The sequence below is a fragment of the Papilio xuthus genome, unplaced genomic scaffold (genome assembly GCF_000836235.2).
Source record: "Papilio xuthus unplaced genomic scaffold, Pxut_1.1 DF825783.1, whole genome shotgun sequence".
Taxonomy (NCBI): domain Eukaryota; kingdom Metazoa; phylum Arthropoda; class Insecta; order Lepidoptera; family Papilionidae; genus Papilio; species Papilio xuthus.
In genome coordinates, this window is record NW_013532866.1 from 3,271,607 (window position 1) to 3,290,544 (window position 18,938).

General features: G+C 32.4%; 2 protein-coding genes across 11 annotated transcripts in view; both read left to right on the forward strand.

Annotated features, from left to right (window-relative positions):
• The window catches only part of par-1, a 131,927-nt gene extending 114,943 nt beyond the window's left edge, over nucleotides 1-16,984 (forward strand). For 6 of the 10 annotated variants that reach the window (XM_013323054.1, XM_013323060.1, XM_013323058.1 and 3 more), the window contains 12 exons: nucleotides 770-880; nucleotides 2,324-2,397; nucleotides 3,020-3,076; nucleotides 3,540-3,724; nucleotides 5,593-5,708; nucleotides 6,258-6,369; nucleotides 12,518-12,589; nucleotides 14,193-14,249; nucleotides 14,947-15,052; nucleotides 15,816-15,975; nucleotides 16,474-16,562; nucleotides 16,892-16,984. In XM_013323054.1, the coding sequence (XP_013178508.1) occupies nucleotides 770-880; nucleotides 2,324-2,397; nucleotides 3,020-3,076; nucleotides 3,540-3,724; nucleotides 5,593-5,708; nucleotides 6,258-6,369; nucleotides 12,518-12,589; nucleotides 14,193-14,249; nucleotides 14,947-15,052; nucleotides 15,816-15,975; nucleotides 16,474-16,532 (1,109 nt within the window). In that variant the 3' untranslated portion in view covers nucleotides 16,533-16,562; nucleotides 16,892-16,984. Of the gene's footprint in view, nucleotides 1-769; nucleotides 881-2,323; nucleotides 2,398-3,019; nucleotides 3,077-3,539; nucleotides 3,725-5,592; nucleotides 5,709-6,257; nucleotides 6,370-9,027; nucleotides 11,311-12,517; nucleotides 12,590-14,192; nucleotides 14,250-14,946; nucleotides 15,053-15,815; nucleotides 15,976-16,473; nucleotides 16,563-16,891 lie in introns of those variants that run through there. The other 4 variants (XM_013323055.1, XM_013323056.1, XM_013323057.1 and 1 more) reach the window with 4 other exon arrangements.
• Nucleotides 16,733-17,448, forward strand: LOC106125663 (uncharacterized). The gene is made up of 2 exons (XM_013322942.1): nucleotides 16,733-16,746; nucleotides 16,849-17,448. Exons 1-2 carry the CDS (start codon nucleotides 16,733-16,735, stop codon nucleotides 17,126-17,128), a joined length of 294 nt encoding a protein of 97 aa, XP_013178396.1. The 3' UTR covers nucleotides 17,129-17,448.
• The last annotated feature ends 1,490 nt before the right edge of the window (nucleotides 17,449-18,938 follow it).

The window sequence follows — 18,938 nt, forward strand, 5'->3', positions numbered from 1 at the left end:
CATTCTTTGACGTTTTGAATGTTTAGATAGATATGTTATGGATTGTTTTTTTTTATTTAATGTGTGAATTCTCACTATTTCTTTCTTCTCTTTCATTTGTAGTATATAATTAAGATTTTCTCCCATTGAATGTTTTACTGAATGACAGTCATTGACATTTCCTTTGCATCCGTGTTTATGGTTTATGATTGTCAAGAATGTGTTTTTTTTTGTATTTATTATCACTCTGGAAATCCATTGTGTATCGCTTTTTATTTTTATTGTCTATTATGTGTGCTTGATATGTCGTCTACCTGTCACAACTATTCCCCCTGCCTTGGGTATATTGTTTCGTATATCTCACGGGGCTCAAAGTATATCTTCGCATATAAAACTAAATAGAATAAAATAGGAAGAAAGGATTTTTATTATCAGAATATTTTATCTCGTAATAATCACAAAAAGGTTAACGGGAACGAATTAGTTTTGAATGATTCGATTACAATTATCAATCGATATCAAAACTATTTAAAACTAACACAAAAGAAAACCAAATTAAATTACTTTCAAGGAAAATTAGTATTAAAAAAAAATAGAAACATTCGATTGATTTATATGCGATTGTAAATTGATTCACGCGACCTTTTTCATTCTTTTGAGCACTTGACGCGGTTATTGGAACGCATGTACACCAAATGTGACACTTTGGGTACATACACCGGATCAGGGTAGTAGGGGTAGGGCGGGGGAGTAGCGTGAGGGGTGAGGGTAACTGGCGGGCGTTGCGCAGGCGCGTGCGGGTCGCCGTCGCACCGCGGCGTGCAGCGCAGTATCTCTGCCTCCGCGCGCCCCGCCGCCTCGCGCCGCGCCTCCTCCGGCGCCGAGGTGCTGCGTGCACAAGGTAACCCGCCACTTTCCACACCTCCTCCTTCTTGCGGAAACCTCCTCTTCCTTTCTCTTACAACTCCACTACTTCCACCTCTTTATACCCCTTTGCACTTCTTGATACATCTTAACATTTATCACCTTATTGCTTTTCTACACCTTTCACTGCCTTGATTTGAATTTTCAACCTTTTTTGTGTCTCCTAATTAGTTTCTCTCTCTTGTTACTCTTGGGGTGTGCATGTTTTTGTTCGTTTAAGTACTTGTTTGCAAGTTTCACTGTTTGCGGGAAAAAATATTCGATTTTTAGCTTGTTTTGAGCTATCATTTATGTTTTTGTTTGGGTGTAAATTTAACCATTTTTTGATGATTTTAAAGCTAAAATACGTTGAACAAGTTTGATAGATTTGATTTGATAAATTAAGTGACAATTGTTAAATATTTATGAGCAACATGTATCGATTACACAAAATAAATTCCTATATTTATATTTTTATTGCACAAATGCTTTTTTATGCTATATGCTGCTTTTAATTTATATTAGCTTTTTATATAGAAATTATTTTCTAAATAAATTTTGTTAACAATATTTTAATGTATTTACAAATTTTAATTTTAATTATTAATGATAATATTTGCATTTATTATTATAATTATGTGTATGCAAGGGTTAAAATGATATAATTTTATACATCCTGTATCCTGTATAAATTCGAACCTACGTGGCTAGATAAGCGATCATCGCTTCGAGGCGATTCCATAACGTATTTAAAACGTATGAAACTGACATGCGACAATCACGTGACTCTTCGAAATTTCCTTATAGAATCGCTCGGAGCAAATGCACTTTGTCTAGGCCCTTAGTATAGCGAAATAAATATTGCGGTCCCTTGGGAATCAAAGGGTTCGTTCAAGACGACAGTTCGTCTTATCCAGATTTGACTGTAGTTACGCATGTAGTATACAGGATGTACAATTATAAAATAAAGTTAAATAAACCTGCTTAAAATAATTCCCTTACATGTAATATTGCTGGTATTTATTATTAACATTAATGTTCCTTTTTGCATGATTTTATTTATCTTTACGTTTTTATTAACTTTAGAGATTTTACTAAGCTTTAATATTTGATATGTTTATAGACATTATTAATCGTTTTTTTTATTATGAGCATTAAAAGTATGCGAAATATTGAACAAAATTATTTATCTAATTTCCTGAATTAACGCGTCATTTTTGACAAATATTTTGTTTTTATTTGAATTAGGGAATAACATGTCTAATAGAATACATTATAATAGAGATCGCTTACTGTAAATGCTCATATGAAAAAAATAGCTTAATAATGTATTATGGGTTTGAAAATAACATTTTTATGCGTGAGGTTAATTATAAAGCTTCGTAATTTTGTATATGGAAGTATTCGGAAGTGTAAATACGAGTCGTATTGTGGCTTTCAGTTGGCACAACTACGAGCGCCGCAAACAATACAACATCAACTGCTACAACCACCACTTCTAACTTCAAAAGACAGGTAATTTATATCTAGATTTTATATTAGCATGTTCCTTCTTCTTGAGGTGCCTCTCCGACTAGCGAAGGTTGGCGTTCTCCATATTTTCCCTTGTCTCTTGCGAGGCGAAAAAGTTGAGCGGTACTCGCGTGTATGTTACTTTGTTTTTTTTTTTCTACATCAGTGTATCTTGCCGTCTTACTAATATTATAAATAAGAATGTTTAGATGGATATATGTTTGTTTGAAGATATCTCCTGAATTTCTACATGAATCTTGCTGAAATTAGGCATAAATATGAAACACAGTCTGGAAGAACACAAAGACTACTGATTGAGTTTCAATTACGCGCGGACGGAGTCGCGGGTGACAACTACTTTTTCATAATATTTAATGTGGTCTGCCTCGTATAAAATAAGTTTGACTTTCTGATTATTGTAAACATATTTTTTTTAATATTCTCAACCATTATAACCTATCCATTAAAAACAAAAGACCCATGTAGCTGTTCTAGAGATATCTTCCATCCATTAATTCCTCCATCCATACATCCAATCATATTCATTTCTAATTAGTGACGTGTCCAAAATATTATGTCTCGTGCCATTAGTTAACGATACTAATAAGATAGTTAATTTTTTCAGAACACAATCGATTCGGCATCAATCAAAGAGAACACAGCGCGGATTGCTCAAATGCAGGTATGACTTCTATTTTCATCATTTTAATACAGTGTTTTTTTATCATAAGGTGACAAACGAAGTGACCGTGACCCATAGACATACGCAATTGCATATGCGTTGCCTACCTTTAATCGACGGAGAAGAGGATGCACAGAATATTTTACCTTTCCATGCATCCTCTCATTCGGAAAGTCCACTTCCACTTCCTATCCTTTATAAGAAAAAGGGTGGGAAGAGAAAGAGGACTAAAATTAGGCCTATGACAAGTACACTCATCAGACGAAAGGCGGAATTGCTTCCACTTCACACCTGTTTTCTGTATAAATCAGAATATTATACAGGCTATATCAAGTTTTCTCACTTATTTCAACTTCCAGAAATAAATGTCCTTAACTATACGTCCTAACAATAAAAAGCTAGCTTTTGTATTTTTATTCATATTATGAATCGTATATAATAGTTTAATAAGCAATTATATCAGGTACAGAACACGACACGACCGAGCAGCGCGCAGCCCAAGCTGGAGCCGCGGTCGCGCACTCTGACAGGCGGACAGCGCCGCACTCCGCTCGAGCCGGCCGCGCCGCACGCGCAGCACGCACCGCACGCGCCGCACTCGCAGCATCCCACACCCGTCAAACTCTCCCCGCCCAATGACACGCCCAGGTATGCACATCCGACTCGAAGGACCATTATTACTGTCTAATTTATTGTATACTCTAAGCTGATATGTAGTTATTATAAATAAAATATATATTAAATCTTATCAGAAGGCAAACACTTAATTATAAGTTAAATAAAATGATGTGAAGAAAAAGAACATGCTGTATCTTCTGTTTGTCTCTTATTTAAGGTATTTTGAAGTATGAATTAAGGCATCTAAATTGTTTTGTGGTCATTTAGTCCCTTAGTGAAGATTTCTCTATTAACTTACGCCATGTAATCCGACTCGAAGGATCATTGATCATTGTTTTATCCATACACCTATTTATATATAATAAAAGAATTGTTAGATAATTTGTAAACGGTATCATATTTAATATATTTATGATAAAATATATATTTATAATGTACACTTTCGTATATAACTAACGTACATATATCCCTATTTATGATGATATGATATGATTGATGATATCGCATGTGGGCCATCAACTAACAGCATGATATTTTTACAAACGCGACAGTTCAACACAACCGGAGACTAAGAACGGTGTGGGGGGAGTGTCGGGGGCTGGGGCGGGGGCGGGGGGAGTGAACGGGAGTGGTGGGGGGACGGGGAGCGCGGGCGGCGGGGGGTCTGCCCCCTCGGGGGGTAAGACCCACGTCAAAAGTGCCTCCATCTCGTCTGGCAGTGGAGCCCCGCCGTTAACTGACTCCGCGGCACATAACGCGTCCGCGCGGGACCTCGCGCCGCCTCGCCCAAGGTACAAGGGCTTTGCTTCGCATAGTTATCGCCTTGAGGGGTTTAGCTGTAGGGGGGCTTATAGCGGTTTCATTTTTTTAAAGCGTTTGGAATCGACACTTCTTATTTTTTGTAGGCTTTGGCGTGCACATTTTTAGTTTTTGATTGATTTATTTTTCCTGTGATTGAGTGCTTTTTTATCGATTTTTGTTACTACGGATTAGTCAATGAAATTTATCAGAGCGAATGGAGGTTTATGTATGTATGGATGAAATTATAAATGTTGTTTAAAAATTTACCCTTTGCACAGTCGTTAGATTTCTTATAAAGGCCTTTTAATTTTAATGGGAAAGCACTTGAGTTTTTTTTAGCACTGGAGTTATTTCGCTATTCTATTTGCACTTTTCAGTAATTTTAGATTTTTTTGTAGTAATTTTCAATGGTTGAATATTTTTTATTTAAGCGTTTTATTTTGACTTTTTTTAGAACAGGTCGTATTTTAGTGTTTTTTATTATAATATATATTTTCATTTCTTTTTTTTTTAGAATTAGCAATTTATTCTTGATAAGACATAAAAAGTTTAGATTATGGACCATGTTGTAATGTTATTACGTTATCGTATTAAGGTGTCATGTTATTGTGGTTGCATAGCATGATAAAATGGTCAACAAGTTTACTTTGTAGGACAGAGTTTAAAATAAAGTTTTATTTTGTTTTATTGTTTATAATAATGTTTATATTTACATTGAAAATTTTCTTTTTTTTTTCATTCTAACTTATGCATGTTTTATTTTATATTTTTATAATTTATTTATTTTATTTCAGTATTTATTATTTATTAATATTTAATTTACTCCGATATAATATATTTATTTTAATATTATAACACATATGTAGTACTTTTATTACAGTTTACTTCAGAAAAAGGTGTATATTGTCGCACTAAAAATTTTCACAAACAAAATTAATATGACTCAAACTCATTAATTTGTTCCTGCAAATATTTCAAACATGAGTTTATTTTTTATGACAATAATTTAAAACAGCCTTATATTCTGTACAAGTTGATAAAAAAAAGGAAAAATGAACCTTAAGGCTTATAGTAATAAAGAACATATTACCTTGCAGCTTGAACTCGAGCCTGTCCAGTGGCGGTACAGGCGCGGGCGCGACCGCACGCCGAGAGTTCCCCAACCCGCTCGTGTTCCCCAGGAATGTGCCCTCTCGCTCCACCTTCCACTCAGGTATGTTCACCTCCTTTCTACTTTACTGCGTAAAGGTGGATAACTCTTTATACCCAGGTAGAGATGCAGAATCTAAGCTGACATTTATTAAAGTTATGAACACCTCTAGTTTTTTTAAAGCAAACTAAAATTAAACATTAAATAGATTTTAAATTAATAGATAATACTTATCTATATATAAAAATCAATTGCTGTTCGTCAGTTTCTTTAAAACTCGAGAAAGGTTGAACGGATTTATCTTATCTTAGTCTTGAAATGTTCGTGAAGGTCTAAGGAATGTTTAAAAGGTGTAAAAAAATCAAATAATTGCCGGGAACTAAGTTTATTTGATGTTTATAGTTGCTGAAGCACTACAAGTTTTCTTCTATATCCTCAGCCTTATTGTAAGGAGAGGAAAGAGAAGAGGATTTACTTTACATAGGGGAAGGGATAGGAAAGGGGAATTAACTCTACAGTTTTTTTCTCCATTAAATGCGTTCTTTACATTATTATAGGCGATATAAGGACGTTTAAATAGTTTTTATGTATGTATAATATTTGTGGTGGCAGGTCAAACACGATCTCGCGGGTCGAGCGCGGGCGGGGCGTACGGTGACGGCGGCTCCCCGCACCAGGCGCGCCCCTCCTTCTTCTCCAAACTCTCCTCGCGCTTCTCCAAACGGTCAGTCACACATACATACATACATACATCTTTATAACATCCTTTTATAATGTAACCTCTGTCCTAATTGTACAATATTGTCGTCTCTTTCATTCTTATTGAATTTAACAGAGATAGCTATAGTAAATTTAAAGTACCAATAGCTTAAAGGTTTTAAGGGTACGGATTTCTGATCACGAGGTCGGGTTCGAATTCGAAGTTCTAGAGTTTAGTTGCAATGTTATAAGAAATATTAGTAGATTAACAAATATATGCTAAGATATTATAATAGAATAGTGTTCTTGTATAGTGTCGGTGCCTCAGTGGTCAAGCACTTGACTTGCAATCTGCAGGTCCTGGGTTCGAATCCCGCAATGTACCAATGTGTTTTTCCATTTCCGATTTACATATGTACATTTATCCGACGTTCTTACGGTAAAGGAAAACATCGTGATGCTGCACATATCTAAGAGGAAATTCAAAGATATGTGTGAAGTCAACCAACCCGCACCTGACCAGCATGATTGACTATGGCCTAATCACCCGTAACTTAGAGTAGTATCCGAGCCTCTCGGTGGGGACTTATAGTGAGCTGATGATGATTGACTGTTCTTGTAATATAATTGAAATTCATAGCAATAATTCAAATTTTATTTAATATGAGTTTCTTAAGTAATTGTTCTCTGTTTTTTTCAATAACAATGTAAGGGATTATAATTTGCATTGAAAAATGACGTTTTGCCAGACGTCTTATAGTTTCAAAATAATTATAAATTTCTAATTATATTTGTATAGCAAAAAATCTGGAATATATATTTTTATTTGATATAAATCAGTTTTATACTTTTAATTTATCGATAAGTTGATAATTGTTATGGTACATCACTAGTAACACATTCAATGCCACCTACAAGTTCAGTTTATTGTATATCGTAGTAGCATTGAATGTGTTAAACTTAATTAAAGTTATCGTCTGGCAAACTTTGGGATAAAATCTAAATAAAAATTAACTATTCATAACTCTATACATATCTCGCTAACTAACAACTGTTACTAATCATACAAACATACAAACAAACTTATTTTTTGCTGTAATTGTCACATCATCAATGCATTTAATGCTTTTTGGACATCCCATAGTTATCTTAAAAGGCAATTTGTGGTACTCAAAAATCTTCTCTTGGTCTTCGAGATTTAGTTTGAAATAATCTAATTCTAGAATAAAAATAATAAAAGAAAAAAATAATTTTTCGTTATAAAAAATTTAGATACAGCGTGTTCAAATTTTATTTTACATTTTTTTTATATTTAACTTGAAAAAATTTTTGCATGGATGTTTTTTTTTGAGTATCACAAAATGTCTGTCAAGATGTTTAGCTGTAATTTCGAGGTGTTCCTTCCATTGCCACATTCAGTGTCAGCTTAGCACCGCTTGTCATGCATTGTTTATGATCCAATTCACCAATACCATTAAATGTCGGAATTGTTTTTTATTACTACCTACTACTATAGATTTTGACGCCCTAAATGGGATTTGTTTATCTCCTAAAATAGTTTTTTGTTCTACTAAACAAAGGGTTGTGGAAAAGGACTCGTAAATTACAGATTTCGAAATTGAACAGAAATTGAGCTCTTTTTGATAATGTTCTAATTAACATTAAATTGGGACATTTCAGAAAGGGCTTTAAAATAACTGTTCGAAGTTTTTTTTTGTTGTATATAATATCCATTTTTTTACACTTGTCTCTGTCTCTCACTTTTGTCACTCGAATTGATTAACCCATTCGTAATGTCTCTTGTCATAATCGATTTCTGTGTTGTTTTTTTTTATTATTTTCAATTTGTATATTTTTTATTGATTGTCGAATTGTCTCCCTCTAAATCCGAGCTCCGACTTTTTGTATAGTTTACATATTATTTTTTTATCGTTTTTTTTGTTTTGGTCTCGCGTCGATACAGGGGATGCACGATGCTATAACTCCTTACCTCCCTGAACTGACTTACGCACATATCGATTTTTATATATATTTTTTATACATCGAACACTATCGCGATCGATACGGTTTCTCTTTTCCCTTTTTTAAACAGACCGTTTGTACTGTAGGATCAAAAGCATGATGTATTCCCCTAAAATCAAATGCCTATTTTATTTTTATTTATTTTGATGAATTAAAATGTTAGAACGAATGCAATGCCGTGCTTTTAGTGTTGTCCATTTCGCATATCGATAGTTTTGAAAAGTAAACGTAAGTATTATAGGTTTTAACCTCGACGTCCTGAGAGGTGTACGGATATTGACTTGACATCTCTCGTGCATCCCTTGTGTAACGCGACTTTATCTTTCTAACCGTACGCTTCTACTAACGAATGTCGACGGTCGTATCCTTTCCGGTTTTTAAAATATCGATATCGATAGTCTATCCACAACCCTTTAATACTGTTGCAACGTGACGGACTTAGTTTTTTTATGTATTTTTTTATTTATATTTTAAACAAGGGAGTGTTTAGTATTGTGCATCTTTGCGACGCGAGAACAAGTGTTGCCATGAAAGATCGTTTTTTTAAATGGCAACACGCGGATGTTAGTGATTTTTTTGAAATTGTGAACAAGAAAAGGCGGACCGGAGATGAAGAGGGTGGTGTTTAGAGGTTTCACTGACAACGTTCAATTGTATGCAGGTTAAATCAGAATCCGTGATCGAAGACTTGGACCGCTCGAGAGAAACAAGAAGGATTAGGTTAATATATCGAAATAGGCAATAAATGTGCAAATCAAAATGTTATTGCTTCATACAAACATTTATCTTCACAATTTTGGACAATAGATTGTTTAATTCTATTCAGGGTATTCATTGTTACAAAGTTTTTTCGTAACTAAAAAAAAATCAGATTTTATTTAATCGCAATGCCTCTTTTTTTGTTCCTTCGATCCGCTGAATAGAGAATCGTAAAGTACTAATTTTTATTTAACAAAGAATTGAATTATTTTATAAATAAGCGTAAGCGGTCAATTAAGACCGATATCATTTACTTACATTTTTTTATTATTTTTTTTATAGCGCGGCGACATATCTGTATACATGTTGTTTCTGAAATAAAACGTTTGAGATATCCGAACATGTTAAAATTGGATTGTTCAATCTAGATTGTCCCATGTGTACAATTTGGATTGTTCCATTTCAATTGAGGTTTATGAACGTGTACAATTTGTATTGATGGAAAGAACGATGTGCAGAGAACTAGTCCCGCCGCGTGACGTCACGCATTTCATATTAGATTGTAAGATGTTCGAAATGATTGTTTTCGAACGACATTTGTTACATTCCACTTTTCATGTTTATTTTCTGTTTGTTTCTAATGCAAATTTAGCACAAAATCGTTCATAAAATTTTTATATAATAAATCTTATCATTAACTAAAATAGCCTAGCTCTGGAAAGTGAATTCAATATCTCGAAATTCCTTACATAATTTTACGATTTTTTATACATATTTAGTTACTTACTTCATCAAATTTACCGGAAAAGAGGTAGTCAAACGCAATGCGTTTAACTTCAACCTTAACATCTGTGTGAATTTACAAAAAGCTCAGTTTTGAGTCAAACTCTTTGAAAGTTCGAAAAGAACTTCTTTAGAGTGGCTCTGTAACTTTATATAGGAACTAATTTGGCTTTTTATTTAATAAATTCTAGCCTTGAAATTTTAATGACATATTACTACGCATGTAACATAACACGACAGGCGACCGGAATAATTTTTTCCTTTATCGTCGTGATGTCATGGTTAAAATATCGTGTTTTTTAATTCAAAAGTTAACGATACTAATTGAGTTATTAAAAGTCTGTAATAATAAAAGATTAAGCGGTTATGTGAGGAAACTTTGTGATATTGTTTGCAATATATTTATGTATCTACGAGTCATTGGCTCAATCGCGTTTTTCTACGTTTAGATGCTTATTTTTATTTACTAAAAAACTTTCTTTACGGTCATAGTATAGTGTTTTTTGAACCGAGTGAGATGTAACAGTATAGACGTAGCTAATAACTAGGTATATAAATGCTCGCGGCCCATTTACTGGATTTTGGTACAAATACTCAAATGTTACCGTAAGCCTGATTCTTATAAAAAATGGTTCGTAATTTTGGGCCGATTAACTTTTCATACTCTCCTATACAGCGTGTTTAAAAATAATAAAAATTTTCATACATTTTTAAAAAAAAAAACGATCTCTATTTTTGTGAATAGGAAAATTTACGAAATTATTCAATCTATAATCTTTTAAATTCTAAAAAATCACTGTTAAATCAATATGTATAAAACATAGTAGTAATTTTTTTTTGTTAGATAATAGAAGTTTCCATATTTTCATATTATTCGTACGTAAGTTAGTACTAGGGATTTATAAATTTGTACATATGTGTACGTTTGAGTGAAGCTTGTAGCGGTGTGATCCATACGTACGTTTTTTTTTCTTATATCCATCCAGAGTTCCATATTATATGAAATAAGTACATTAAATGTTGAATAATCCACTGTTTATAAAGTGGCTATTTTCTGTTAATTATATTCCATTTAACGCATTCATTTAATAAAGAAATCTTCTAAATTGTACCGAACGATATAAGCAATGTTATAATACAAAATAAAACTCTTGAATAATTAACAAAAATCTTATATGTTATTAAATTATTCAAAGTTTCGTGAGACATTATACTAAACTGATATAAAAACGGCTAAACACTGACTTATATTTGTCCGGTGGCGGCACCGACTAGTTTCGAGCCCTTCATCAGGATGAGTGGTACTGGTATTATTTCGCGAACGCGGGCCGTTTTTATATCAGTTTGTCTTATATGTTGTTGAAATATAAACGTACAATTTAGTTGCTCATTTTTTTTTCTTTTATTAACATGTAATTTCATTGAAAATAATTATTTTAATAAAACATGTCTATAATTTTATATTTCAGGAATTTAAAAGCAAAGATATTTGTGTAGAATTTAAACATTTTTAACACAATTAAATGAAGAACAAAATTAGTTTTCCCTTAAATTAACTAATTTGTTACATTTTTTGTGTTTTTTTGTAACTAGCTAAATTGTGGGATGAAATTTATGGAAATTTATTATAAATGGGTGCTGAACGTTGCTAAATCACAAGATTTTTTTTTTTAGAAAATTAATATATTTTTTGACTAAAATAGAGTACAGCTCTATAAATTTATGGGTTATCAAAAAAATGCAATACTGATTGCTAATGAAAAAAAAAATTGGTTATAAAATAGAATTTAAAAAAATATTCTGTGCAAAATAATACATACTCTATATCTCTATAAATTTTAATATGTGTATTAGTGACATTTTTTTCATATATTTTGAAAATGTATCCAGTATTATAGTTGTTTTGTTTTCTAGACAAAAGGTATGTAAACGCAAAAAAAATTTTTTTTTTTTAATAATAAGTAATTTCATGATTACATGGGTACATGTGCATTCAAATATTTAGTTTATTCAACAACATTAAATCAAGGCAGGCATTTTTTTTTTACAAAAAAAACTAAGAAAACTTTGGGAATTATTTATCCGATTGTTGTTTTGGAAAAAATACATTTGTTTAATATTTCTCAATATTCAATTTTCAACTTTATATTTGAGATGGTTTTGATTTTTTTTTGTAATTTTAGTAAAATTTCAATATTAAAGTGTAATTTTTTTTTATGAGTGAGCGAGAGAGAAATATATTGGAATACTGTGTGTTGTGTAAATGTGTTCTAAATTCAAAGCAATATGGATTATGTGAGTGCTTCTTTGGATTAACAGATTTTTTGATTAACAAATTGTCGTTTTATTTTAAAAAGAAGTATACCCAAATGTTCCTTTTTAGGTTAAGTGTTCTCTGGAAATATTCTACAAGAGTTTTTGAAATGATTTCTTAAATGATAATTGATACAGTGTGTCACGTTGCAACAGTTTTTTTTTCTCCAAAAATGAAATGATTTTCTTCTTAATTTTTTTTAACTTACTACTCATATGTAAAATTTAAGATGTTATAAAATAGAGATGATTATCAAGCAGTTTGTATCAGCAAATAGTAAAGCAGGAGCTTCTATACAATTAAAATGTTCGATATATTAAGTTACTAAGTATAACTTGGTAAGTTATTTCACCAGCTTATCGGTGTTGGGTGAATCGACTGGGCGACAGAAACCGCGCATATTTTCCTCTCTGGACATACAGCGGAGGTATATAAGGGAGTTTTTATATTTAAATATATTGTTCTGGTTTTTTATTTGAAAGTTTTCCTTGGTGAGGCAATGATGGAACGTAGTGCGGAGTTTCAGTGGTCATTTTAGTATAGTAAGATTACAGAAGTATAGATTTATTACACATAAGTAATTAGTTATAATTGCTAACTAGATTCTTACTTAGTCAATATGAAAATGGTACAATTATTTTTCAGTAATGCATTTTTATAATACTTAAGTGATTCTTTTTTAATAAAATATTGTTTTTTTTTTAGTTTACTACAGTTTAGTTAGATAGCCGCAAGTAAACCGCACTACGTTTCCGTTCAAAGATTTTATCGTTTGTGTCATGAGTAATCCAACTGATTTTCAAAATTCTAAAGTTCATGCATCAAGTGATTGTTTGCTATATCTTATTTGTATCAGTTCCCTATATTATTATAGGGAGTATAATTATTGCAATGAGAAAAAAATACAAGTAATTTTTTGAACATCCTGTATATAAAAATATGAAATTGGCTGGATTACGTCGTTCAAATAACCGGATCCAATGAGTTTATTGATGTGATAACCTTGAATGCGAGTTTTTGGTGGTTTAACTATTTTTTTTTAATTAATTTAATTTTTTTTTATAAAATTTACTAATTGCGTGTGTTACGTTTGCATTTTAAACGATATTGTCAATATATATTTTTAACAGTTAATATTATCCTTAAAATAAAAAATCCTGAAAATTTCTATAAAACTTTTAAACCTACATTTTTTAACTGTAAATTCGCTCATCTGAAACATTTACAATACGTTTTACAAAATCGTTATATTGGATGAAGGTAGTTACTAATTTCTGAATGCAGTGTGGTTAAGATATTTTTAACTTTAATTGAGCGTTTAATGGGCTAATGGTGGGTTTCTCAGTTCTAAATCTCTGCATAAAACATACCATCCATGTTATTATCTTTGACAAAACAGAGATAACGATATGATTAACCGGAGATATCGGTCTCAGAAACTCTCGGTAAATAGACTAGGTAAGGATGATTGCTTTTGGGGATTTAAATGAGTGAACTGGAAAATTAAAAATTAATATAGCCATATTTATAGATTATAAGACTTCTAGGTACAAATAATAACGTTTTTATGCGAATATCTTAAAAAATCTAATATTAAAATTTATTCATTATAATAAAATTTCACTCATTTTAAATGAAGGTAAGTCTTTTCTTGTGTTTTCGCATGGATCGAATTTAATAAATATGATTTTCTGCGTGTTCGCCTGCTTTTGTGCCTTGTCGTGTGTTTTGTTTACCTTTAATTGTTTTATCCAGTTGATTATGATATTTACGTTTTAAAATTATAGATTTTTTCAAAAGAAAAATATTGTAAAAATTTGTGCATCCTGTATATCAAAATTTTATTATTTTCCTATAACTTTAGTTCACATTAATGTAAAGTATTTTTGTTTGAAATGTTTTTTTTAATGTAATTCAGAGTTTTAAAAAATATAATTAATTTGTCAAAATTTTTCAAAGGTCAGTAGTTAATGGGCATTTAACTTTAGGCCCTAGTGTTTAGTTTTAGTTTTTATGTTTTCTGTTTTTAGGCCATTGGACGGTAACACTCCGAAGCATGCGGTAGGCGCTAGCCCAGCCCTGCTTGGGTAACTATTCCCTTTTTATCCTTTTGTTTTGGTCTTGATAAACATTTTTTTTTGTCTCTGCTCAATGTTTGGCCTAGTTGTATTTGTCTATTTAGGATTTTTAATATTATTTTTTTGTTAATTTTTTAATCATCCTGTAGTTTCATTTATATGAATGCGATTTTTTCTTATTGAACATACTAAATATAAGCACATATGGCAAATATAGTGTTTTATTGCAAATGTCTTGTTAGTTTGCTATATTTTTTATTAGATTTTTTTTTAGTAAAAATGCGCTAGAGTTAACAAAATGCTTACAATTCGCCTCATAAGCATTAATATCATTTTTCTAACAAGTCTCCGCAATACATTTATCATAAATAACATTAAGAATTAAGATAAGCTAGATTTTAATTAGAAACTTAGATGTCTAGATATAGACAAACAATATTAGCTGAAATTACATAACTTCTAGTCAGAGAGCTACGATATCTACAGTTTACAGATTGGTATTTGGAATTTTTGTACAGTTCAATCTATCTCCTTTAAAAATAATATTATCTCAAGAATTGCAAAAAAAAATGAGAAAAAAACACTTGTTTTAAACGTAAATCGGTTTTCAAACAGTTGTTCTAAATATAAATTAAATTGTAAACAATTATATTAATGCAACTATATAGTTATGTTAGGGCGTGTGTAAGATGTGGTTGTATTGCAGGCAGGGCAATGAAGAGCAGGTGAAGCCTCGCGTGCTGCGCTTCACATGGAGCATGAAGACCACATCCAGCAGAGACCCCAACGAGATCATGGCTGAGATACGTAAGGTCAGTTATCAACCATAGAACAACAGTGGCTTAAAGTTAATATTGTATACCAGACGATGTGTTTGAGTAGAGGTTTCTACAGCTCATATTACTAACTTTTATAATTAATACATGAAATAAATACTTCATTTCAAATATCTTGGCGGCTCAAGGATATGTGCGCGCTGCGCAGTGCCCTCCCCTGCTTCCAGTTACACACCAACTAACATTGTGTTCTGCGTAGCGATTTGCGCGAAGTTAGGAGCCGCCAAGATATCTTCAAATCCTATATTTATTTTGAAGGCACTTGTGCGATGGATGTGAAATTTGGTACAGCAAATCATACTTCTGTTAGGAAGATAATCCGACACTGCCGGAGTACTGGCGCAACACTAGCCTTACAAAAATGTCGATGTTTATGTCCCCTCACTAATCATTCTGACACTTGACTTGGTAATGAAAGCGCGCCATTCACGACAATAGATTGTAACTAATAATGTCTAAAACTTTTTATTAGTATTATGAATGCGAATTTTCCGATGTATGGATGTTTGTTAGGTCACCAGATTGTCCATACAATCTGGTGACCTAACAAATACAAAGATCCATATCTTGCTAATTGACATAGATTTAGAACATAGTCTGGAAGAACACGCTACTAGGCTAGTCTCCAGTGACAAATAGCGTATAAAGACATTTGGTACTGCACTGGGATGGATTCGTTGAGTCTACGCTCAATCTTCAATAATATAGTGGTATTAGAAGATTGTTTTTTTTTCCTCAGGTGCTAGACGCCAACAACTGTGACTACGAGCAACGCGAGCGGTTCCTGCTGCTGTGTGTGCACGGTGACCCCAACGCTGACTCCCTCGTGCAGTGGGAGATTGAGGTCTGCAAGTTGCCGCGACTCAGCCTCAATGGTGTACGATTCAAGAGAATATCCGGTAAATAATATTCAGTAAAATAGCCGCCAAAATAAGTTTGGTAGATCTTTCTTACTAATATTATAAATGCGAATGTTTAGATTGATGGATGTTTGTTTGAAGGTATCTCCAGAATGGCTGAACGGACTTGGATGAAATTTACTATATGTATAGAATATATTCTGGAAGAATACATACTAATTAAGTTTTGTTTTTAATTCCGCGTGTACAGAGTCGAGGGCGACAGCTAGTATATTAATAAAATTAGTGTGCCTATTTTATCAAAAAAAATCATATTTCGACAACTAGTATTTGCTTTTATTATAATTAAGATCAATAATTTGTAATTTTTGTATGTATGTCTGTTTGTAAGGATGCGTTTGGTCCGGGTAATCTCCGGAACAGATGGACCTATTTTGATGGGACTTAGACTATTTATATATATTTTTTTAATTCTAAGGTTATAAAGTCGCGGGTTAACGCTAATTATAAATAAAATGTAAAATGTTTGTTGTTCAGGTACAAGCATCGGCTTCAAGAACATTGCGTCAAAGATCGCCAACGAGCTGAAGCTGTGACTGCCCGCGCCCGCGCCGCCCGCCTGCCCGGTCAGTGTCAGACACATAACATTACTACGCTTTTATTAGGAAAAAGAGATGGAAAAGAAAGGGAATCTTTTCACTGTATAAACAGATAGGTAAAAATAAGGTGGCCCGAATTCGCCGAAATGGCGAATCTGCCCACCAGCAATTGCAGATTCATTGCCTACCTTTAATCGATGGAAGAGGAGATGTACATAAACAGAATATTTCACCTTCCAGTATCTACAGACAGAGGACTAAAATTATGCCTCTATAAATTGTTACATTCTGAATGTTTACAAGTATCTGTTAGGACATCATTGTCTCTTGCTTATTTGCTATTTCTGCCACATCAGTGCTCGGAGCCCGGCAGCGCGCGGCTCTCCGCCGAGGATATCGTGTCAGTGGCCAACGGCGGCGCGGTCACGCCCTCCGGCGCTCTGCGGCACTACCTCGCCCCGCCCCCACCGCCGGCCACGCCCCCCGCCGCGCTCGCCCCGCCCCTCTCGCTCAGCGCGCGCTCGCTGCGACACGCCCCCTGCGACTGTCTGCCGCAACATCCCATACCGCCGCCGGAACTCTTCCACTTTTGATTACATTCATACACTCATACATACAACATACATACATACATATACATACTTTGTTGGAAATATGCTTACAAGTAATGAAAGCAATAGTTTTTGTTGTCAAATGATAATTACTTTTGCACTACTTAACGCCTGCAATATTATAATAGCAAAGTTTAAACATATTACCAACAAAATATTGAATATAATTACACTTTGGAACAAACGAAATTTAAATTAAATGTCTTCGTTTAATTTGTAGTTTCAAAATGTAATGACATTTTAAATAATTTAGAATAATGTGTACACATTTCTGCTACTTTTTTTTTTAATATGTTGAAGTAAACAAAGATAATTTATTGCAATAATTGATGATTGTGATAATTTAGAAAAATCAGTGAAACAAAGAAAAATTATTTTAAAAATCCCATAATTTTTTATGAATAATTTAATTTTAATGCATTCACATTTTTTTTTTGTAAAATAAATTTTTAATATTTATTAGAAATTAATTTATTGATAAAATTATGATTTTAATTCTGTGATTGTTATTACAGCAAAGGCTGAATCTGAATTCTTTTTAATACATTAAAAAAAAAAAACTTTCCCTGTTTTTAGTAAAAAAAATAATAGTATTGTAATACGTCCACTACGATTAGTACATTTTAAATGTATAAATAAACAGCCTTTGCTGTAAAAATTGCTATTTTTGATTGTTTTTTTTTTTTGACATTTTAATGCATTTCACAATTTCGAATAACCTCAAACTTATGGCGGGAAATTCAACGGCGAAAAAAAAAAGATGGTGGATTTTATTCGCGGGCTTTTAATAATCACAATATAGAATATCTTGTATTATTTAATAAAATAAACAATTTAAAGTTCTTAGTTATATTGTAAATACGTTTTTCGCAAGGTCAATAGTGTTATCAGACTCTTACTGAAATCTCCCGATATGGTTTGTAGGGGGGAGATTTTATAATATTAAATCATTTTACAATTATTTTTTGTTATAACTAAGTCTTAAGCGTTTCGGGAATGTGCCAACCGGAGGTGTTACATCTAAATTTTTTTGCTTGAATATCTTTGAAAGTTGTTAAATTATTGAATGCTCTCAACGCGCCTAGTTTTGTAAAATACGCTGCAATTTACGGTTCGAGTATTTTTTAATTCTTTTTTTTATTGTAGATAAGTCGCGTTTAATGTTGCCAGTGAAAAATAATCTTTTGCAACGATTGGTTTAAAACGTGAATAAAAGATGTTTGTAGCTGGCAACATCGCGTGTATCGTGCTATCGCTTCGTTTCCATTACACTATATCGTGTGTCGTATAAAAATGTACAAAATGAGTTTGCGCTCAAGTTAAAATTTAGCTTAGTGTTAATTATTCTTTCCAGCTCTAATGACAAATATAAATACAGAATAATTGCTATAATATTGCTATAAATTACATTTTTATGTTGGTACTTCGCCGCTAGTGTGCGGTGTTGCCATAACTAATTTGGTAGTAATTACGTTATCATTTTATTGTAAATCAACGAATTATTTAAAACAAAACAAACTTTTTATTATACTTTAATGTAATATGCAATAATCAGCGCCGGAAATAATAATGCAATTGTTTAAATGTATCTTCCAGACATAGATATAAAACCTATAGAATAACCTAATAATTAGGCTTGTGCCTTTGTAATTACAAAACCTAGGCACAATATTTAGGCGAAAAAAGGCCTTTGGAAGCCTTTTTTGAAGTAAATTCTCTTAGTGTTGCCATTATCAATACAAAATGATATTTAAAAAATCGACTCTCAGTTTTCTCAGACGTTATATTCATT